The sequence below is a fragment of the Pristis pectinata genome, chromosome 4 (genome assembly GCF_009764475.1).
Source record: "Pristis pectinata isolate sPriPec2 chromosome 4, sPriPec2.1.pri, whole genome shotgun sequence".
Classification (NCBI taxonomy): Eukaryota; Metazoa; Chordata; class Chondrichthyes; order Rhinopristiformes; family Pristidae; genus Pristis; species Pristis pectinata.
Genome location: NC_067408.1, coordinates 12,551,156 through 12,570,094, shown reverse-complemented (window position 1 = coordinate 12,570,094; position 18,939 = coordinate 12,551,156). Strand labels below are relative to the sequence as shown.

At 41.5% G+C, this 18,939-nt stretch overlaps 1 protein-coding gene across 4 annotated transcripts in view; it reads right to left on the bottom strand.

Moving 5' to 3' along the window:
• Nucleotides 1-1,113: 1,113 nt before the first annotated feature.
• Nucleotides 1,114-18,939, bottom strand: part of LOC127570090 (uncharacterized) — a 32,129-nt gene continuing 14,303 nt past the window's right edge. For 2 of the 4 annotated variants that reach the window (XM_052015370.1, XM_052015372.1), the window contains exons 3-7: nt 14,024-14,290; nt 9,697-10,050; nt 9,265-9,525; nt 6,095-6,204; nt 1,114-2,103 (exon numbers count right to left, since the gene is read on the bottom strand). In XM_052015370.1, the coding sequence (XP_051871330.1) occupies nt 2,098-2,103; nt 6,095-6,204; nt 9,265-9,525; nt 9,697-10,050; nt 14,024-14,290 (998 nt within the window). In that variant the 3' untranslated portion in view covers nt 1,114-2,097. The remainder of the gene's footprint in view (nt 2,104-6,094; nt 6,205-9,264; nt 9,526-9,696; nt 10,051-14,023; nt 14,291-18,939) is intronic. The other 2 variants (XM_052015371.1, XM_052015373.1) reach the window with 2 other exon arrangements.

Genomic DNA, 18,939 nt, shown 5'->3' with positions numbered 1-18,939 from the left:
CACCCTCCCTTCCCCTGCTCTCCAGCCTAACCTATGAAAAAAATTTTAATAGCCAGTCAATCCACACTCCTCAGCTCAGCCAGCTGTTAAAACTATTAAAAAATGAGATTCTGCATGTCTCTGACCTATTGAAAACTACAAGCTGTCACAAAACTAAATGTCCAAAAGTTATTAAAAATTGAAAACAATAAAAACTGAAACACAAAAGCAATTAAATATACCAAAACATTTCAAGAAAATGTCAATTGATTGAAACTTACCCTGGTCTGGCGTAAATTTTCTCTGCATTGAAACACTGATCCTGCACCAGGTCCAACTTTGCACAGTGTCAAAGTGCAGTCTAGAAAATGGCAGCCAAGTGCTGTCAGTGAGTTGGGGACTGTGGTGACTGCACAAACATGCATGGCAATACCTCAATTTGTGGCTTTTCTTTGCAAAATTTACGTTAAGGGGTTTGGATCAATTACCTTTTCCTCGGTACGATAAAATCTTGTTGAAACTGGTTTTGAGCATCAACACAAGTTTGGAAAAGGGTCGTGGAACAAGGAACTGAAAGGATGTTGGCTTCCCGTACGTTTGAGGAATGACATCTCATCTTTCACTTTTTCACTTTCCATCCTTCTGAACTCACTATGTTCAACAATTTCAGATCATATCCACAACTCGAATTCTCTCAAACAAAGACCATCATTGGTAGTATTGCCATTATCAATTACATCTGTTCTAGACTTAGCCTTCCATATATACTTGTCCATTACCACCCACTCTTGTCTTGCTCCATTATCTTTATTCTCATGTAGTCTCTCCTGCCCTCCACTCTAACCCACGCATTCTCTCATCTCTCCTTTTTCCTACCTTTTTCTGCATCTTTAAACTTGTTTTGTATCCAGTTTTTCAAATCAATTCACCAACTGTTGCTTTCTCCACAGCTACTGCCTGACCTGCTGAGCGTTTCCATTTCCTTTCAGATTTCTAGCATCTGCAGCAATTTGTAATTGGCACACAAACATTACCTTGGCTGTATTTCCATGAACAGCTGGAGTATTAGAAATCAAAAGGAAATGAACACTTCACCAATATTGCAGAGTGGGTTCAGTAAGACATAGTAACCCATTGCAGTCCAAACCGCAGTTTTATTCAATTTGTTATGAACAAGCGAAAGATTAATTCAGAAATTTAAATTGAACAATTTAAGAATTGTAGTATAAATTCCTATAATATTCTGAAAAGCTTTTGAACAATACCTAAAAGAAAATTAACAAACATATAAAATGAAGGGGAAAGTAATTTACATTATTAAGTGCTTTTCAAAGTGTCAGCCAATCAAGAACCTTGGCATCACAGTCACCATTGCAATGTAGGGAAACACACAGCATCTGGAGGAAACACGTGCAACAACATCAAGAAAGTGCAAACTCTTGAGGTCAAGGATTGAACTTGGGTCACTGAAGCTACAGTTAGTAACTCAACTAGCTGTGACACTGTGCCATCCTAATTCTTAGTGGTGGTCGTAACAATTTATCTTAACTGAGTCTGTCCTAGTTCTGTTAACAGGTTTCCTTATTCAAATGCCATAGTGAAGTGGATGACATTTACCGATATTGGTCATCATTGGCAAAGGTAACTATTCCAGGTTAGTTAACAAACTGAATTTGAATTCTCCATAGGCTGTGGTGGGATTTGAACTCGGTTCCCTGGACTGATATCCAGGGCTTGTCTAGTAACATAACCATGGTGAATCAATTCCTCTAATGTCATAAAGCTGTGCCTCTCCTCATGGGTCACTCACCTCCTACTGTCATTACATTATAGAAGCGAGTATACTCTGAATTAATACTTTATAGAGAGATTAAGTCTTGAAATACACAGCTGGGCTTATACAAATGTCATTCTATAAACTAATCAAGCTGGAGAGAGAAAAAGGTAGATTAAATCCAGAATAAATCACAGAATGCACAATCTGTTTACAAGTGGATCACGTTGGTTTTCGGAGATGCCAGTCTTCAGAGCGGTGTTGGATTTCAGGCTCTGTAATGATATGATCCCTCAATAACCCCTTGCTTCACTTTATGTCCTCGTGCGTCAATTCTCACAGGTTCACATCTGAAAGAAGTAAACAAGGTAATTGAATTAAAGAGCTTACCCTTGATAATAAACTCCGGGTGAGGAGGAGTTGAATTATTCAAGAGATTATTCTGTGCTGCACCCACCATGCAAATATATTAACATTATTGAGACAGCAAATTGGGTATTAAGTAAAAACTGCAATAAGGAAAAAATAGAAATGCCAGAGAAGGAAAGATGAGGGGAACAGGTAGCTGGCTAGTATGTTTCTGGGATGGAGAGCAGGTGATTTATTGATTTATTTATTCAAGAGGTATGGGCATTTTTGGCAAAACCAACAGTTATTGCCCATCCATGTTTGTCCTTGAACTGGGTGGTTTGCTGCACTAGTTCAGAGGGTAATTAGGAGTCAACCACACAGTTGGACAATGAATCTGGTCAGGTAAGGAGAACAGACATTTTTTTCCCAAAGATCGTTGGCAACAATATGGTTTTGTTTTACAAAAATCAGGTGGTTTTCTTGTCACAATTACTGATACTTGCTCTTTAATTCCAAATAAATTCAACAACTTGAATTGAAATTTCCCAACAGCTGTGGTGAGATTTGAACTCATTCCTTCAGATTCACAGTTCAAAACTCTGGATGCTAGTCCTGTAACAAACTCTTAAGCCACTAGAACCCAAAAGATAAAGTAAATGCAGAATAAATGATAACATTGCAAAGGGGAAACAAGACTGATTGTCCCAAATATAAAGGCAGCATTTGATTGAGCATGGCATCAAGGAGCCCTTGTAAAACTGAAGCCAGTGGGCATTAAGAGAAGACAATGGAGTCATATCTCTCACAAAAGAAGATAGTGGTGATTGTTGGAAGTCAACCATTGCAGTCCCAGGACATAAGACCATAAGGTATAGGAGCAGAATTAAGCCATTCGGCCCTTCAAGTCTGCTCCACTACTCGATCATGGCTGATTTATTTTTCCCTCTCAACACAATTCTCCTGCCTTCTCTCCATAACCTTTGATGCACTTACCAATCAAGAACCTATCAACCTCTGCTTTAAATATACCCAATGACTTGGCCTCCACTGCTGTCTGTGGCAATGAATTTCACAGATTCACCACCCTCTGGCTGAAGAAATTCCTCCTCATCTCTGTTCTAAAGAGATGTCCTTCTATTCTGAGGCTGTGCCCTCTGGTCCTAGACTCTCCCACTACTGGAAACATTCTCTCCACATTCACTCTATCCAGGCTTTTCAATATTCGGTAGGTTTCAACGAGAGCCCCCCTCATCCTTCTAAACTCCAGCAAGTACAGGCCCAGAGCCATCAAATGCTCCTCATACATTAACCCTTTCATTCCTGGATCATTCTTGGAAACCTCCTCTGGACTCTCTCCAATGCCAGCATGTCCTTCCTTAGATATGGGGCCCAAAACTGCACACAATACTCCAAATGTGGTCTGACCAATGCCTTATAAAGTCTCAGCATTACATTCTTGCTTTCATATTCTGGTCCTCTTGAAATAAATGCTAACATTGCATTTACCTTCCTTCCTACTGACTCAACCTGCAAGTTAATCTTTAGGGAATCCTGCACTGGGACTCCCTAGTCCCTTTGCACCTCTGATTTCTGAATTCACTCCCCATTTAGAAAATAGTCTACACCTTTTTTCCTTCTACCAGAGTGCATGACCATACACTTCCCTACGCTGTACTCCATCTGCGACTTCTTTGACCATTCTTCCAAACTGTCCAAGTCATTCTGCAGACTCGCTGCTTCCTCAACACTATCCGCCCCTCCACCTAACTTTGTATCATCCATAAACTTGGCCACAAAGCCATCAATTCCTTCATCCAGATCATTAACATATAACATGAAAAATAATGGACCCAACACCGACCCCTGCAGAACACCACTAATCACCAGCAGCCAACTAGAAAAGACCCACTTTATTCCCACTCTTTGCCTTCTGCCAGTCAGCCAATCTTCTATCCATGCTAATACCTTCCCTTTAACACCATGGGCTCCTATCTTATTTAGCAGCCTCATGTGCAGCACCTTGTCAAAGGCCTTCTGAAAATCCAAGTAAACAACATCCACTGGCTCTCCCTTGTCTAACCTGCCTGTTACTTCCTCAAAGAATTCCAACAGATTTGTCAGGCAAGATCTCTCCTTAAGGAAACCATGCTGACTTCGGCCTATTTTATCATGTGCTTCCTAGCACCCTGAAACCTCATCTTTAATAATGGACTCTAACATCTTACCAACCACTGAAGTCAGACACAATTGCAGGAATTCTCCAGGGAAGCGTCCTGGACCCAACCATCTTCAGCTTGATAGTTTTGCCAATGTTTTTATCATAAAGTTAAAACTGGGTATGTTTGCTGATGACTGCGCACTGTTCAATTCCATTCACAGTTCCTCAGTAAATTAAGCAATCCATACTTGTATGCATCAAGACTTAAATTACATTCAGACATGGATTTATAAACATGGCAGATATACTGATGCTACAAAAGGATCAGAAAATAAACAACTAAAACAAGAGAGATTCTGGCCATTATCCTTAACATTGAAAAGCATTAACATAACTGAAACACCATCATCAACATAAGATAAGTTAAGATAAGACATTTTTATTAGCCACATGTACATCGAAACACACAATGAAAAGCATATTTTGCGTAGTGTTCTGGGGGCAGCCCACAAGTGTTGCCACACTTCCAGTGCCAACATAGCAAGCCCACAACTTCCTAACCCGTACGTCTTTGGAATGTGGGAGGAAACCGGAACACCCGGAGAAAGCCCACGCGGACACGGGGAGAACGTACAAGCTCCTTACAGGCAGTGGCTGGAATTGAACCCGGGTTGCTGGCGCTGTAATAGCATTACGCTAACCATTACACTACCATGCCTGCCCTACACTACTGTGCCTGCTCTAACACCACCGTGCCTAACCTGGGGGGTCACCATTGACCAGAAGCTCAACTTGATCAGCCATATAATTACTGTGGCTAAAGAGTAGGTCAGAGGCTAGGTATACTGAGGTTGCAACTTCCCTCCAGTACAAGGCATGATGGAATACACTTCAATTGCCTAGATGTGTGCAGTTCCAACAACAAGAAGTTTAACACCATCCAGGACAGAGCAGCCTACTGATCGCCACCCCATCCACCTTCCTAAACCTTCATTCTCTCCACCACTGTTGCACAGTGTTACACTATTTACCAACTGCAAAATGCACTGCAGTTACTTGCCAAGAGTACTCTGACAGCACCTCCCCAACCATGAACCACACCACCAAGTAGCACAAGGGTAGCAGACACAGGAGAATGCCACCACTTGCAGGTCCCTCTTCAAGTTACACGCCATCCTTTCTTGGAATTATATCACTGTCCCTTCATCAGCACTGGGTGTAAGTCCTAGAAATCCCTCCACATCAGTGCCCTGGGAATGCCTACATTGGAAGGACAACAGCAATTCAAGGAGGCAGCTCACCACCTTCTTCTCGAAGGTAATTAGGCATGGGCAATAAACACTTGTCTTGCCTGCGGTGCCTACATTCTGAAAAATGGATAAATAAATCAAGCAAAACAGATTTACTTCACCACTGGAGGTGAGAACATTTTCTGCTTTTACATTGACTGGTGTATAGCATTTTCTGCTGTTACATTGACTGACGTACTCGCAATCTGAGCTGGTCAGTCATGTCTTTTCATGTATTAAGAGGTTTGCCTATATCATCCCCTGAGCACCCTATTTCCCATCCCATGGAAGGTGGCTGTTGGGAAGGCACTATCATTTGAACGAGGAAACAAACTTATTGCTAAGATCTCAATGAATTGTACCAGGAATGCTGTTTAAATATATTTACAACTAGCTGATTTACAGAATCTAGATTCAATAGGTGACCCCTTTTGGTGAAGTTTTGTAAAACTTTGTCTCACCTTAAAAATCTCAAATTGACTTCAGTGCATTGTTTACCAACTTAACTAAAAATCAGTAAGAAAAGGAATTTGAAATACGCACTCTGCTCAAGCGCCTTGCATGGCAGATCAGTCCGATTGCAGTACTCAGCTTAACAACCAAGTAGCTGGAAAGAGCCAGAATCCACATGTCCAGAAGGGGTCTTGTTTTTACTGCAAAGGACAAAGTTTACAAGTACACTTCTGATCTCCATTCACTTAGTATTTTGGTATTGGTATTGGTTTATTATTGTCACGTGCACCGAGGTACAGTGAAAAACTTGTCTTGCATACCGATCTTATAGGTCAATTCATTACACAGTGCAGTTACATCAAGTTAGTACAGAGTGCATTGATGTAGTACAGGTAAAAACAATAACAGTACAGAGTAAAGTGTCACAGCTACAGAGAAAGTGCAGTGCAATAAGGTGCAAGGTCACAACAAGGTAGATCATGAAGTCTCATTATATAAGGGAACGGTTCAATAGTCTTATCACAGTGGGGTAGAAGCTGTCCTAAGTCTGGTGGTACATGCCCTCAGGCTCCTGTATCTCCTACCGAATGGAAGAGGAGAGAAGAGAGAATGTCCTGTGGGGGTGGGGTCTTTGATTATGCTAGCTGCTTCACCAAGACAACGAGAGGTAAAGGTAGAGTTTTAGTGAACCCAGCACATTGAGCTGGTGTAATGCTCTGGTTGGAAAGCCTTGAATGACTTTTTTGAATTGGCTTGGCCAGAACAAACATCCAATCTCTGAAACATTTACAGAGAAGGTTCATGATATTTACCTCTGATGTCAGAGAACCAGTAAGAGGAAATCCAAGGTGAAGAATTCACCCCTACATCAAGATCTACAAAACCCTTTGACAATGATATGTAAAAATGAGGAGTGGTTTTATTGAAACATATAAGGCCCTGAGCAGACATGGATAGGAAAGGTTTTGAGGGATGTGAGCCAAATGCAGGCAAATGGGATGAGCTCAGGTGGGCACCTTTGTCGGCATGGATGGGTTGGGTTGAAGGGCCTGTTTCTGTACTCTGTGAATCTATGATAGGATAGATGTTGAGATGTTTCCAGTGGTGGGAGACACTCAGACAAGGAGCCATAGTTACAAGATAAGGGGCAGCCATTTAAAACTGAGGTATGTAGGAATTTCTTCTGGTGCTGAATGCCTGAAATTCTCTATTCCAGAGCATTGTGGAAGTATTTAAAGGGAAGCGAGACAAACTTTTGAAAGTTTGGGGAATTGAGGGCTCTGGGAAACTGGCACAGAAGAGGAGATGATGCTGGGGACAGATCAGCCCTAATCACATTGAATGGCAGGGCAGACTTGAGTGGCCATAAGACCTGCTCCTTTTTTCTTGTGTATTTAATAACTAGAAGAATGCAGTGATCTGGGAAGATTGTAGGTCTGCAGGAGGTTAGAGAGAGTTGAGGCCAACAAGGGATTTGAACAGAATGTTTTAAATTTTGAGAAATGAGTGTTGGGAATCTTCCTTCAAGTGCAGTAATAATAGACCATTCAAGCCCATTCATTCCCTGCTACCTGTTTAGTCATTCGATAAGGTCACAGCTGATCCTTTACCTCAGTGCATTTTTCTACACTAACCACTTTTCCCCTTGACTCTCTTAATATCCAAACGTCCATCAATCTCAATCTTGAATACACTCAGCAACTGAACTTCCCGAGCACTCCTAGGTGGAGAATTCCAAGGATTCACTCTCATCAGAGTGAATAACTGACTGCTTATCGCAATCCTGAATGGTCAGCCCCTGGTTCCAGACACTTCAGCCAGGTCAAACATTACAGAGATGTCTTCTCAGAGAGGGTGGTGATTTTCTGGAACTCCCCACCCCAGAGGGTTGCAGAGGCTAGATCATTGGGAGTAGTTAAGAGAAGTAGATAGATTTTTGAAAGATTGAGGAATTGAGGGCTATGGGACCTGGCCCACAGGAGATCATCCATGATCATATTGAGGGGCTGAGTGGCCTACTCCCATTCCTATTTTCTTATATTCTAATATTTTCTCTCAAATCCATAATAATTATATATTTTTCACGACTCTATGACGTATATTCAACTCAGTGGAAAATAGCCTCAGACTGTTTACTCTCTCCTCATAGGACAATTCCCCTATCCCTGTAATGGATTTAATGAACCTTGGCTATACTCCATGGTGGACGAAAATTTACACACGCTATCCATTTATGCTGCCCACGTACTTAATCCAAATGCATGGGTGAAGTACTTGGCAATGAAGTGTGTTCACTGTGCAGCTGTCTCCCCCTCCAGGTCACTCTGAGATCTGCACCCTCTGAGCCATCTGAAACTCAAGAGCTCACAGTCACAGCTCTGCACCAGGAGGTTTTCTTCCCACGCAAGCGGTGTAAGCAGTTGGTCTAAGCTTACATCAACACTATGCTAAGGAACAGCTACACTCTCCAATGCACTGTATTTAGGATGAAAATCTAAACCAAGTCTTCCTTCACCCTCAGAGATGAACGTAAAATATTTCACAAATCACTGGAACTCTCTTGGTGTCCTGACCAACACGTAACACTGAAAAAGATGGCTTGGTCATTTATCCATTGTAGTGTTTGGATTTGCTGAAAATTAGCATTACAACAGTCACTTCATATGAAATGTGCTTTGTAGATTGTAAAGCATGGGCATCTGAAATTCCATGCTGAGCTGCTACTTAAATGCAAGTATCCCTTGTTATTCCTCCCCACAGTCACTCCTCATTTTGAGCCAGAAGCCAACTTCGGACCATGTTCCTAGACCTCACTCAGAAGCCTGAGGAAACCCTTCCATTGCAACCTCGGGGGTGAGGGTGGGGCTATGAGATCAAGAGTTAAACCTGAATATCATCAAACATTGAATAATTTTAAAGGACTTGTGCGGGGCAAGCTTTTTTCTTCACAGAGAGTGGCTGTTGCCTGGAACACACTGCCAGGGGTGGTGGTGGAAGCAGTTACGATAGTGTTGTTTAAGAGGCATTTAGACGAACATGCAGGGAATAGAGCGATATGGATCATGTGCAGGCAGGTGGGATTAGTTTAGTTTGGCATCAGGGTTGGCATAGACATCGTGGGCTGAATGGCCTGTTCCTGTGCTGTCCTGTTCAATTTTCTAAGTTCTAAGAAAGACATTTCACTCAGTCACATTAATTATCTATGCTGCACTATCTGGTACCAATCCTGCTGGCTATCAGCTTAAAAGATAAAAACTTACCCTTGTATTCCAGATTGTAGGGGATAACAACCTTAGGAGTATCTTGATGAAATAAAACACATCTCCAGTTCCCTCTCCCTCTATCGTCTGTCTGAATAATCAGACTCAGTGATTCCTCCTCCACATTCAGTGTCTTTTCTCCAACAGTTTTGCCATCACTATTGATCCAAGCAAGTCTCATTGATTCAGTGACCTCAGACACAGAGCAGATCAGGATAACGTTGTCTCCCTCAGTTACTGCTTCAGACGGTTCAGCTGTGACTATGGAAATGAGAAATTAATTTATATCATTCACTGTGAAGGGCAAAGTTTGCAAGTTCATTTCTAATCTCCAGCTCATTTATTAGGAGTGAGTCCATCATATTGAGCTGATGCCATGTCCTGTTTGTAGGTCTTTTAAACAATGTCTTGCACCAATATTCAATCTCTTACCTTTCACTGTAATTAGCTTAATGGTTTGAACCGTCACTGCATTAGCAGTGCAAGTGTAATCTCCAGCATCATCGAACAACACGGGGACAATGTGTGCAGTGAACATTCCAAAAATGTCATATATTCCAGTTAGATTTATTCGATTCTCAAAATGTGTCTGATTTAGTTCGATATGTTGTTGTCCTGAATCAGAGGCGATCTGTCTGGCTTGATTTGCAGAACGATATGACTTCCAAAACAAAGCAGTTGGTCTGGGTCGCCAAAAATACATATAACTGCAAGTCAGGTGAAGTTCACTGTGAACTGTGCTTGATCGATAACATGTGTAGTCATCCCAAAATATAAAAGATCTAACTGTAAAAGGAAAAACAAATATACTTTCTCAGCAAAGAAGATGCAGAATATAGAGTGGTAATCAAATGGTAGGGAGGGGTGATGCCACCTCCTCATTCTGCAAAACCTCCTGGTTCCCAGGTCAGGGGATGCCCACAAGGAAGGTTTTCAATCCAATTTACAGATATGCTTTGTCAGCCAGTTGGGTCAAAAGTGCTCCTGAGAACTCTGAGCTCCTCTTGGCTGGAGATCCAATCTCTTCCCTCTATTTGTAGACAATTGCTTCCCTGCCCAATGACATTGCACACCTCTCATCTCATGGCCAATACAGCCAATAACCTCTTCTTCTAAAGGTCCATTTCCAGCTTAATTTTTCACTCTAGTCATTCCATGATGAAATTAACCTTCCTAATATCTCCTTTTTTTGGATAAGAACATGACCACTGTACATAGTACTCCAAATGTGATCTCAGATAAACCCTTTATAGTTGCAGTAAGATTTCTTTACTTTGAAGGCCAGCTCACCCAGTGGTGCTCTCTGTAAGTGCAAATTAATTTTGCTGATACATCCATGGATTGCCAAATCCCTAAACCTTTCTGCTTCTTGATTTATAACACTTTTTAAAACCCATCTCTTTAATCAAGATTTTGCCCACTTACCTTATTATCTCCTCGTGTGGCTTGTGATCATATTCTGTTTGTTAATACACTGTGAAGCACTTTGAGATGTTTTAATTTGTTAAAGTTGCCTAATAATGCACATTATTTTTAAATGCTGTCTAAGCATTCAAACATACCACAGCCTCTTTCGTCTTATCTAGCTGAAATATCGTCCATTTGTAAAACAATGAAGACTGTTCCTCACCACATTGTCATTTTCTAAAAGCCCTGTTAATATGACAATACTGTTTCTTTCACATGAAATCAAGCTACCCAGTCCATTATTCTGATTTCTCTCCTCTGCTTTTTTGAATAGCAATATAAGATTTATTATCTTCTAGCAATATTCTTCACCTGAGTTTCCAGACTTTCTAAAAAGAGGCATAGAAAAAAAGCAAAGTTATTCTTTACTAAATACGTTGTGTGTCCAGTTTTAGGCACCACACTTTGGAAAGATGTGAATGCCTCAGAGAAGGTGCAAAACAGATTTACTGAAAGGATACTAGGGATGTTTGACTTTAGCTCGGTGGGTGGATTGGAGAAGTTGAGGTTGTTCTCCTTAGAATAGAGAAAATTACAATGAGATTGGCCATGATTCAGGGCAAGTTTCTCTGCTCTTAATTTGTATATTTGTAGTTTTTAGAGGGGTACTGATAGTGATGTTCCTTCTGATAGGAAAGATTTGGACAGAGAGGACAGAGAGAAACTGTTTCCATTGGTGGACTATCAAGAACCACCAGGCATAAAACAAAGGCAATTGGCAAAAGATCCAAAATTGAAATTTGGAAAACATTTTGTAGAACAGCAACTGGTTATAATCAGGAACACACTACCAGGGCTAGTGGTGAAAGTGGATTTGAAAGAGAACTGGATTAGTACTTGAAAAGAAAAAAAAATGCAGAGCAATAGCTAGAGGTTAGGGAGGTGGGATCAGTTGGAATGCTCTTGCACAGAGCTGCTATGAGTTCAATGAACTGAATGGCCTTATATTTCATGCTGCAGCCTTTCTGTGATTCTGTGAATCTAAAGAATTCTGGAAGATCATAATCAATGCATCTTATCTGCACACTTCCTTCATTTAAAATGCTAAGATGTTGGTGATTAGTTCCAGAAAATTTGCCAAACATTAATCTCATTAATTTCTCCAATAGTTTTTATTTTTCATAGCATTAATTACTTTAAGTGCCTTGTAGTTAATCATAATTTTTTGTACTTTTGTTATGTCCTCTATTGAGAAAAGAGATACAAAACATATGTTTAATATCTCAACCATATTGTTATTTTCCATTATAATTTCTCCTGAATCTGTGATCCATGTTGATTTTCACCAATATCTTCCTTTTAATCCAGATATAAAATTTATTGCAAACTGTTGTTATATTTCTGGTTACTTCACCATCTTATTATTTTTCCTCCCACTTTATCAATATTTTTGTCACCTTCTGGTGATATTTAAAATATTCTCACTCCTCAGGTTTCCTGTTTTATTGCCAATACTTTAACCCTCTGCTTTTAAGCTATACCTAACATCTCCAGGAACAGATGGTTAACACTTTTCCAGGGAAGTTTTAATTATATATTCTTTGAGATGTAGGCGTCACTGGCAAGGCTAGAATTTATGACCTTTCCCTAGTTGCCCTTCAAATATTGGAGGCAAATCTTCATTAAAGCAAATCTTTTACTGCCCCAACACTGCTGGCTGCATGCAGTGCTTTCATTGTGGTTCCAGGAAACAGCTTATAGCCCAGACATGTACACCTTTCACAGTGAATGGGAGGGCCCTGGGAGCATTGTAGAACAGAGGGACCTAGGAGTACAAGTACATGGTCCTCTGAAAGTGGCGTCACAGGTCGACAGGGTGGTGAAGAAGGTGTTTGGCATGCTGGCCTTCATCAGTCAGAGCACTGAGTATATGAGTTGGGACGTTATGTTGCTGTTTGTACAAGACGTTGATGAGGCCGTGCCTGGAGTTTTAGTTACTTTGTTATAAGGAAGATGTCATTAAGCTAGAAGTAATGCAAGGAAGATTCACAAGAATGTTGCCAGGACTTGAGGGCCTGAGTTATAGGGAGAGGTTGGGCAGGCTAAGACTTTCTTTATTGGAATGTAGGAGACTTGAGGGGTAACCTTCAAGAGGTGCATAGAAAGGGCATAGATAGGGTGAATGCACCCAATATTTTTCCCAGGGAAAGGGAATCAAAAGCTAGAGGGCATGGGTTTAAGGTGAGAGGGGAAAGATTTAAAAGGGACCTGAGGGGCAGCTTCTTCATGTAGAGCGTAGTACATATATGGGACGAGCTGCCAGAAGGAGTAGTTGAGACACGTACAATAACAACTTGAAAAACACGAGGATGCTGGAGGAACGCAGCAGGCCAGACAGCATCTGTGGAGAAAAGCAGGCGGTCAACGTTTTGGGTCAGGACCCTTCTTCAGGACTGAAGATAGGAAAGTCAATCCATGCTTTTCTGTATGGATTCTGCCTGGTCTGCTGACTTCCTCCAAATTACAGTGTTTTTCATCTAGATTCCAGCATCTGCAGTCCTTTGTTCCTACTAACAACTTGGACAGGTACATGGATTAGAGGGATATGGGTCAGATGCAGGCAAATGGAAATAGCTTAGATGGGCATCTTGGTTGATATGGACGAGTTGGGCTGAAGGGCCTGTCTTCCATGCTGAATTACTCTATAACTCTATCTGTGTGTCATAGAGTAGCATAGGAGAGTAGTTGAGTCCTGATATTGGCTGAGCTCACAGAAAATCTTTAACAGCTGGTGAAGCCCTGTCTCCAGGTTCCTAAGCTAAGATGCCACTGTTATTCAATCTTTGCCAATGTCTGTAATTCAGAAACATTCAAAATCAGTAGGAATCTGTTGAAAATGTTTGAAAAACACACACACTTCGGAAAGAAAAGAAAACCTTAAAACTAACAATGAGCTCAAAAGAAAATCTCCACTTATCTTTCTCTGGGAAGCTCTCAGGTTGATTGAGTGTCTGCTGAACTTGTGCCAGGACTCCACAGACAGGTTTACCTGAAAGGGTTTGTGCTGCCCCACCGGATTCCATGGGGAGTCCACTGGAGCAGCACAGGTGGTGGGATGGAAGATGGTGCCACTGGTTGCAACTGAAATGTTGACATTGTGACATAAAATCCATTCTAAAATTAATTATTTTGTTGAACGTCTTATCATTTATCTGTCATTGCAGTTATTTTCCTATTCTCTAGGGAGGAGATTGGCCCCACAATCTGTACTGAAAACCCAACCACAACAATAGTCTTAGTAACACTTATAGTCATTTCTTTTGATACCTACTCCAGGATAGATTTGACTTACCAGGATATGTGTATCTGTTTCCAGTGAATACAACAATGCCATCTTCTTGTACTGCACACATAAATTGATAATATTTCTTGCCTCCAACATAGCTGATTATCAGATAGAGTGTATTATTTAGCTGAATCTGATCAGCAAAATTTTGCCTATTGTACAGGATCGAGTCTCCATGTTTCCAATGAAGACTGACTGAATCTGACAGTCTTGAGATGCTGCAGCTGAGAGTAATGTCACTTCCGCTTACACGATGCTGTGAATGAAACTGATCTGTAACAAGAGACATGGAAGTGATATCAGTGTTCAGTAAATAGAGTATTTTCTGTAATAATGGCTTGGAATTTGTGGTAAGAGTAATAAAGAAATCATCGGAATTTATTCTTATATTAAAGTAAATCAATCTCCAGCATCTGCACACATGCAGTTAGTAGCAGAAATCAGGTATTTGCTGACTGATTTTCCCTACTCCCTCAGAAACTTTGCAGATGACAGTGTTTCACTGAGGGAGGCAGTTTCGTATAAATGAAGACCAGGGGGTTGCTGAATTTGTCAACACAACCTTAATAACTTTCTGGATTTTCCATTCAAGTGTAATTGAATGTTTAAAGGTGCAGTGAGTTTTAATTACTATTAAACAATCCTTTTGGCACTGAAGATGAAACTTAATAAATATGGAGGCACATTCCTTCAGAATTCAAAATTTTGGAGAAGCATTAAATAATTAAAATATTTCTTGTTTTCCTTTTATGTGAATGTGTGTGGATCTCCCCCAGTTCCTCTGGCTTCCTTCCACATCCCAGAGAAGTGTGGGTTGGTAGGTTAATTGGCCAATGAATTGCCCCTGGTCTGTGGAGCAGTTAAAAGGAAATGGGGAGAATAGATTACAGGGAAGATTAGTGGGGTGATGGCATTTCTCTGATAGCCAGCATTGACTCAATGGGCTGAAATGGCCTTCAACCACAAGACCATAAGATATTGGAGCAGAATTAGGCTATTCAGCCCATCAAATTCTCTCTGCCATTCAATCATGGCTGATTTTATTTTTAACCCCATTCTCCTGCTTTCCCCCCATAATCCTTAACCATCTTACCAATCAAGAACCTATCAATCTCTGTCTTTAATACACCCAATGACTTGGCCTCCACAATCCTCTGTGGCAAAGAATTCCACAGATTCTCCACCCTCTAGCTGAGGAAATTCCTCCTCAGCTCGGTTTTAAATGGACGTCTCTTTATTCTGAGGCCATGCTCTTGGACCCTAGGCTCTCCTACTGATGGAAACATATTTTCCATGTCCACTCTATCCATGCCTTTTAGTATCCAGTAGGTTTCAACGATATCCCCCCTCATCCTTCTGAACTCCATCGAGTACAGGCCCAGAGACATCAAATGCTCCTCATATGTTAAGCCTTTCTTTCCAGGGATCATTCTCTTGCCTTCTTTTGTGTTGTATGGAGATCCTGTGCATGATTTTAAGAGGAATTAATTATCATCATTTTAAGTTCTGGTTTAATTAATTGCCCTAAGATATAAAATCACAGTGCATGTAATTTGTGTTCAACAGTTAAACTCGTATGTGAAATAAATCATGGCACAGAGGCATGCCTAATAGACCTGCTGCCTCACAGCTCCAATGACCCAGGTTCAATCCTGACCTCCAGTTCTGTCTATGTGGTGTTTGTATGTTCTCCCTGTGACCACATGAGTTTCCTCCAGGTGCTCTGGTTTCCTCAAACCTCCCAAACACACACATATTGGCAGGTTAATTAGCCACTGCCCATTGTCCTTGGTATGTAGGTGAGTGGTAAAATCTTGGGGGGTGGGAGAAGTTGATAGGACTATGGGGAGAATAACATTTGAGCAGTGTAGGGTTGGTGTAAATGTGTGCTTGATATTTGACATGGACTTGGTGGGCTGAAAGGCCTGTTTCTCAGTTGTATGACTCTATGACCTCCATGGTCAAAATGCATGATTTGAATCATGTTTCCATGTAACCACACACACAATGTGATTAAAGTTTGGATAATAGACAAAAGATGAACAAGGGGATGAGTTTGGTGAGGTTGCTGACTTTCTTTGGCATCAGGTGCGTAATTGAGTACCTACACTTTGTCATCTGTTAAACTCCCATACCACCTGGTATTTTCTTCTTCTGCTTTTCTGATAATATTCTCTCATCCACTTTTTCCTCTTTCCTTGCTCTTCAGCCTTCCCTCACTCTTTCACCTGTTACATCTTAGCATTCCCCCTTTTCTATTCAGACCTGTTTCTCCCATTGGCCTCGGCGCTTATAGACTGGGAAAAGGATCAACACCAGCATTCATTTGAAAAGAGCAACTTCAAGCAAGTCACAGAATGTGTCTGATGGATGTTGAGCCCCTGAAGATCCCCATGAGATGGCAGAGACAGAGTGCTTGGAGCATAAAGATAAAATGATGGGGCTGAGGAAACAGGTGAGAATCAGAATCAGATTTATTATCACTGACTTAAATGACGTGAAGATTGTTTTGTTGCAGCAGTATAGTGCAAAGACATAAAATTACGATAAATTACAAAAATAAATAAATAGTGCAAAAATAAAGGGATAACGAGGTAGTCTTCACAGGTTCGTAGACCTTTCAGTAATCTGATGGTGGAGGGGAAGAAGCTGCTTCTGAATCGTTGAGTGTGGGTTTTCAGGTGACAAGAAACATGTATCAGGGTATGGTAGGGATATTAGGATTACCAGTTTATATGGATTTTGTGCAGATTGGAACAGTAAGTTAAACTGGCAGTTTAAAAGGAGCTGAGTCTTAAGGCAACCATTGATTCATTATTTTCCTGTCATGGAAAAGAACCGATGAAAATGTTCAGTCATAAACTGCGTTGAACTACTTGTCAGCCATTAGTTCGTAACAACTTCTGGCATCTGTTGGGACTCTCAATGAATAGACTAATAATCTGGGACTGCACTGGGAAGCGTAGCATTAGGCTTCTTTCTTTTTTATTTCTTACATCACCAAAAGCCTCACACTTGGATGTCCAGTTTGTCAGTCTGGTCAATGACCTCCAGCGCTGTTGTGGAGTAATGAGGTCCTTCCTCCAATAGATCTTAATATTGGGTTGTTGTGATGTGTTCAGTGGTTTGGGACTCATGGCCACAGTTGCATAGTGGTTCATCCCACGTCATTTAATTGTGCAGCAAATTTCGTATTCAGTTAATGCTTCTCCACTGTTCTAATGGGAGGCTAAAGCCAACAAACTCTACTGTGGGGTTAGTGATGAATGGGAGCTGAAGGAAACTTATTCATTGTGTGTGTGTGTGTGTGTGTGTGTGTGTGTGTGTGTGTGTGTGTGTGTGTGTGTGTGTGTGTGTGTGTGTGTGTGTGTGTGTGTGTGTGTCTGTGTGTGTGCACATGTGCTTGTTCACTGGGAAATTGCAAGCAAACATCACTGAAAAGATAATCACAAGCCCCTGAATGGTTCCCCAGTTGCAAAAGTAGAGAGGCACCAAGGGAAGTATAGGAATCTCAACTACATCCTCACCAACTAGGATAACGCCATTGTCAACATTGTTAATACCTGCCTTATCCACATCCACCTCAGCCTAATCCAAAGAAGCAGGTCTGTGACCTACTTACCCAACTCACCAGCAATAAGAACATTAATATTCTCTTTGCCTTCAATCTAAGTTAGAAACATAGAAAACCTACAGCACAATTCAGGTCCTTAGGCCCACAAAGCTCTGCCGAACATGTCCCTACCTTAGAAATTACTAGGCTTACCCACAGCCCTCTACTTTTCTCAGCTCCATGTACCTATCCAAAAGTCTCTTAATAGACCCTATCGTATCCGCCTCCACCACCATTGCTGGCAGCCCATTCCACACTCTCACCACTCTCTGACTAAAAAACTTACCCCTGAGATCTCCTCTGTACCTACTCCCCAGCACCTTAAACCTATGTCCTCTTGTGGCAACCATTTCAGCCTTGGGAAAAAGCCTCTGACTATCCACACGATCAATGCCTCTCATCATCTTGTACACCTCTATCAGGTCCCCCCTCATCCTCCGTCACTCCAAGGAGAAAAGGCCGAGTTCCCTCAACCTGTTTTCATAAGGCATGCTCCCCAATCCTGGCAGCATCCTTGTAAATCTCCTCTGCACCCTTTCTATGGTTTCCACATCCTTCTTGTAGTGAGGCGACCAGAACTGAGCACAGTACTCCAAGTGGGGTCTGACCAGGGTCCTATATAGCTGCAACATTACCTCTCGGCTCCTAAATTCAATTCCCCAATTGCTGAAGGACAATACACCATATGCCTTCTTAACCACAGAGTCAACCTGTGCAGCTGCTTTGAGTGTCCTATGCACTCGAACCCCAAGAGTCCTCTGATCCTCCACACTGCCAAGAGTCCAACCATTAATACTATACTCTGCCATCATATTTGACCTACCAAAATGAATTACTTCACACTTAGCTGGGTTGAACTCCATCTTCCACTTCTCAGCCCAGTTTTGCATCTTATCTATGTCCCTCTGTAACCTCCGACAGCCCTCCAAACTATCCACAACACGTCTAACCTTTGTGTCATCCGCAAACTTACTAACCCATCCCTCCACTTCCTCATCCAGGTCGTTTTTAAAAATCACAAAGAATAAGAGTCCCAGAACAGATCCCTGAGGTACTCCACTAGTCACCGACCTCCAAGCAGAATATGACCCGTCAACAACCACTCTTTGCCTTCTGTGGGCCAGCCAGTTCTGGATCCACAATGCAATGTCCCCTTGGATCCCATGCCTTCTTACTTTCTCAATAAGCCTTGCATGGGGTACCTTATCAAACACCTTGCTGAAATCCATATACACTACATCTGCTGCTCTCCCGTCATCGATGTGTTTAGTCACATCCTCAAAAAATTCAATCAAGCTCGTAAGGCAGG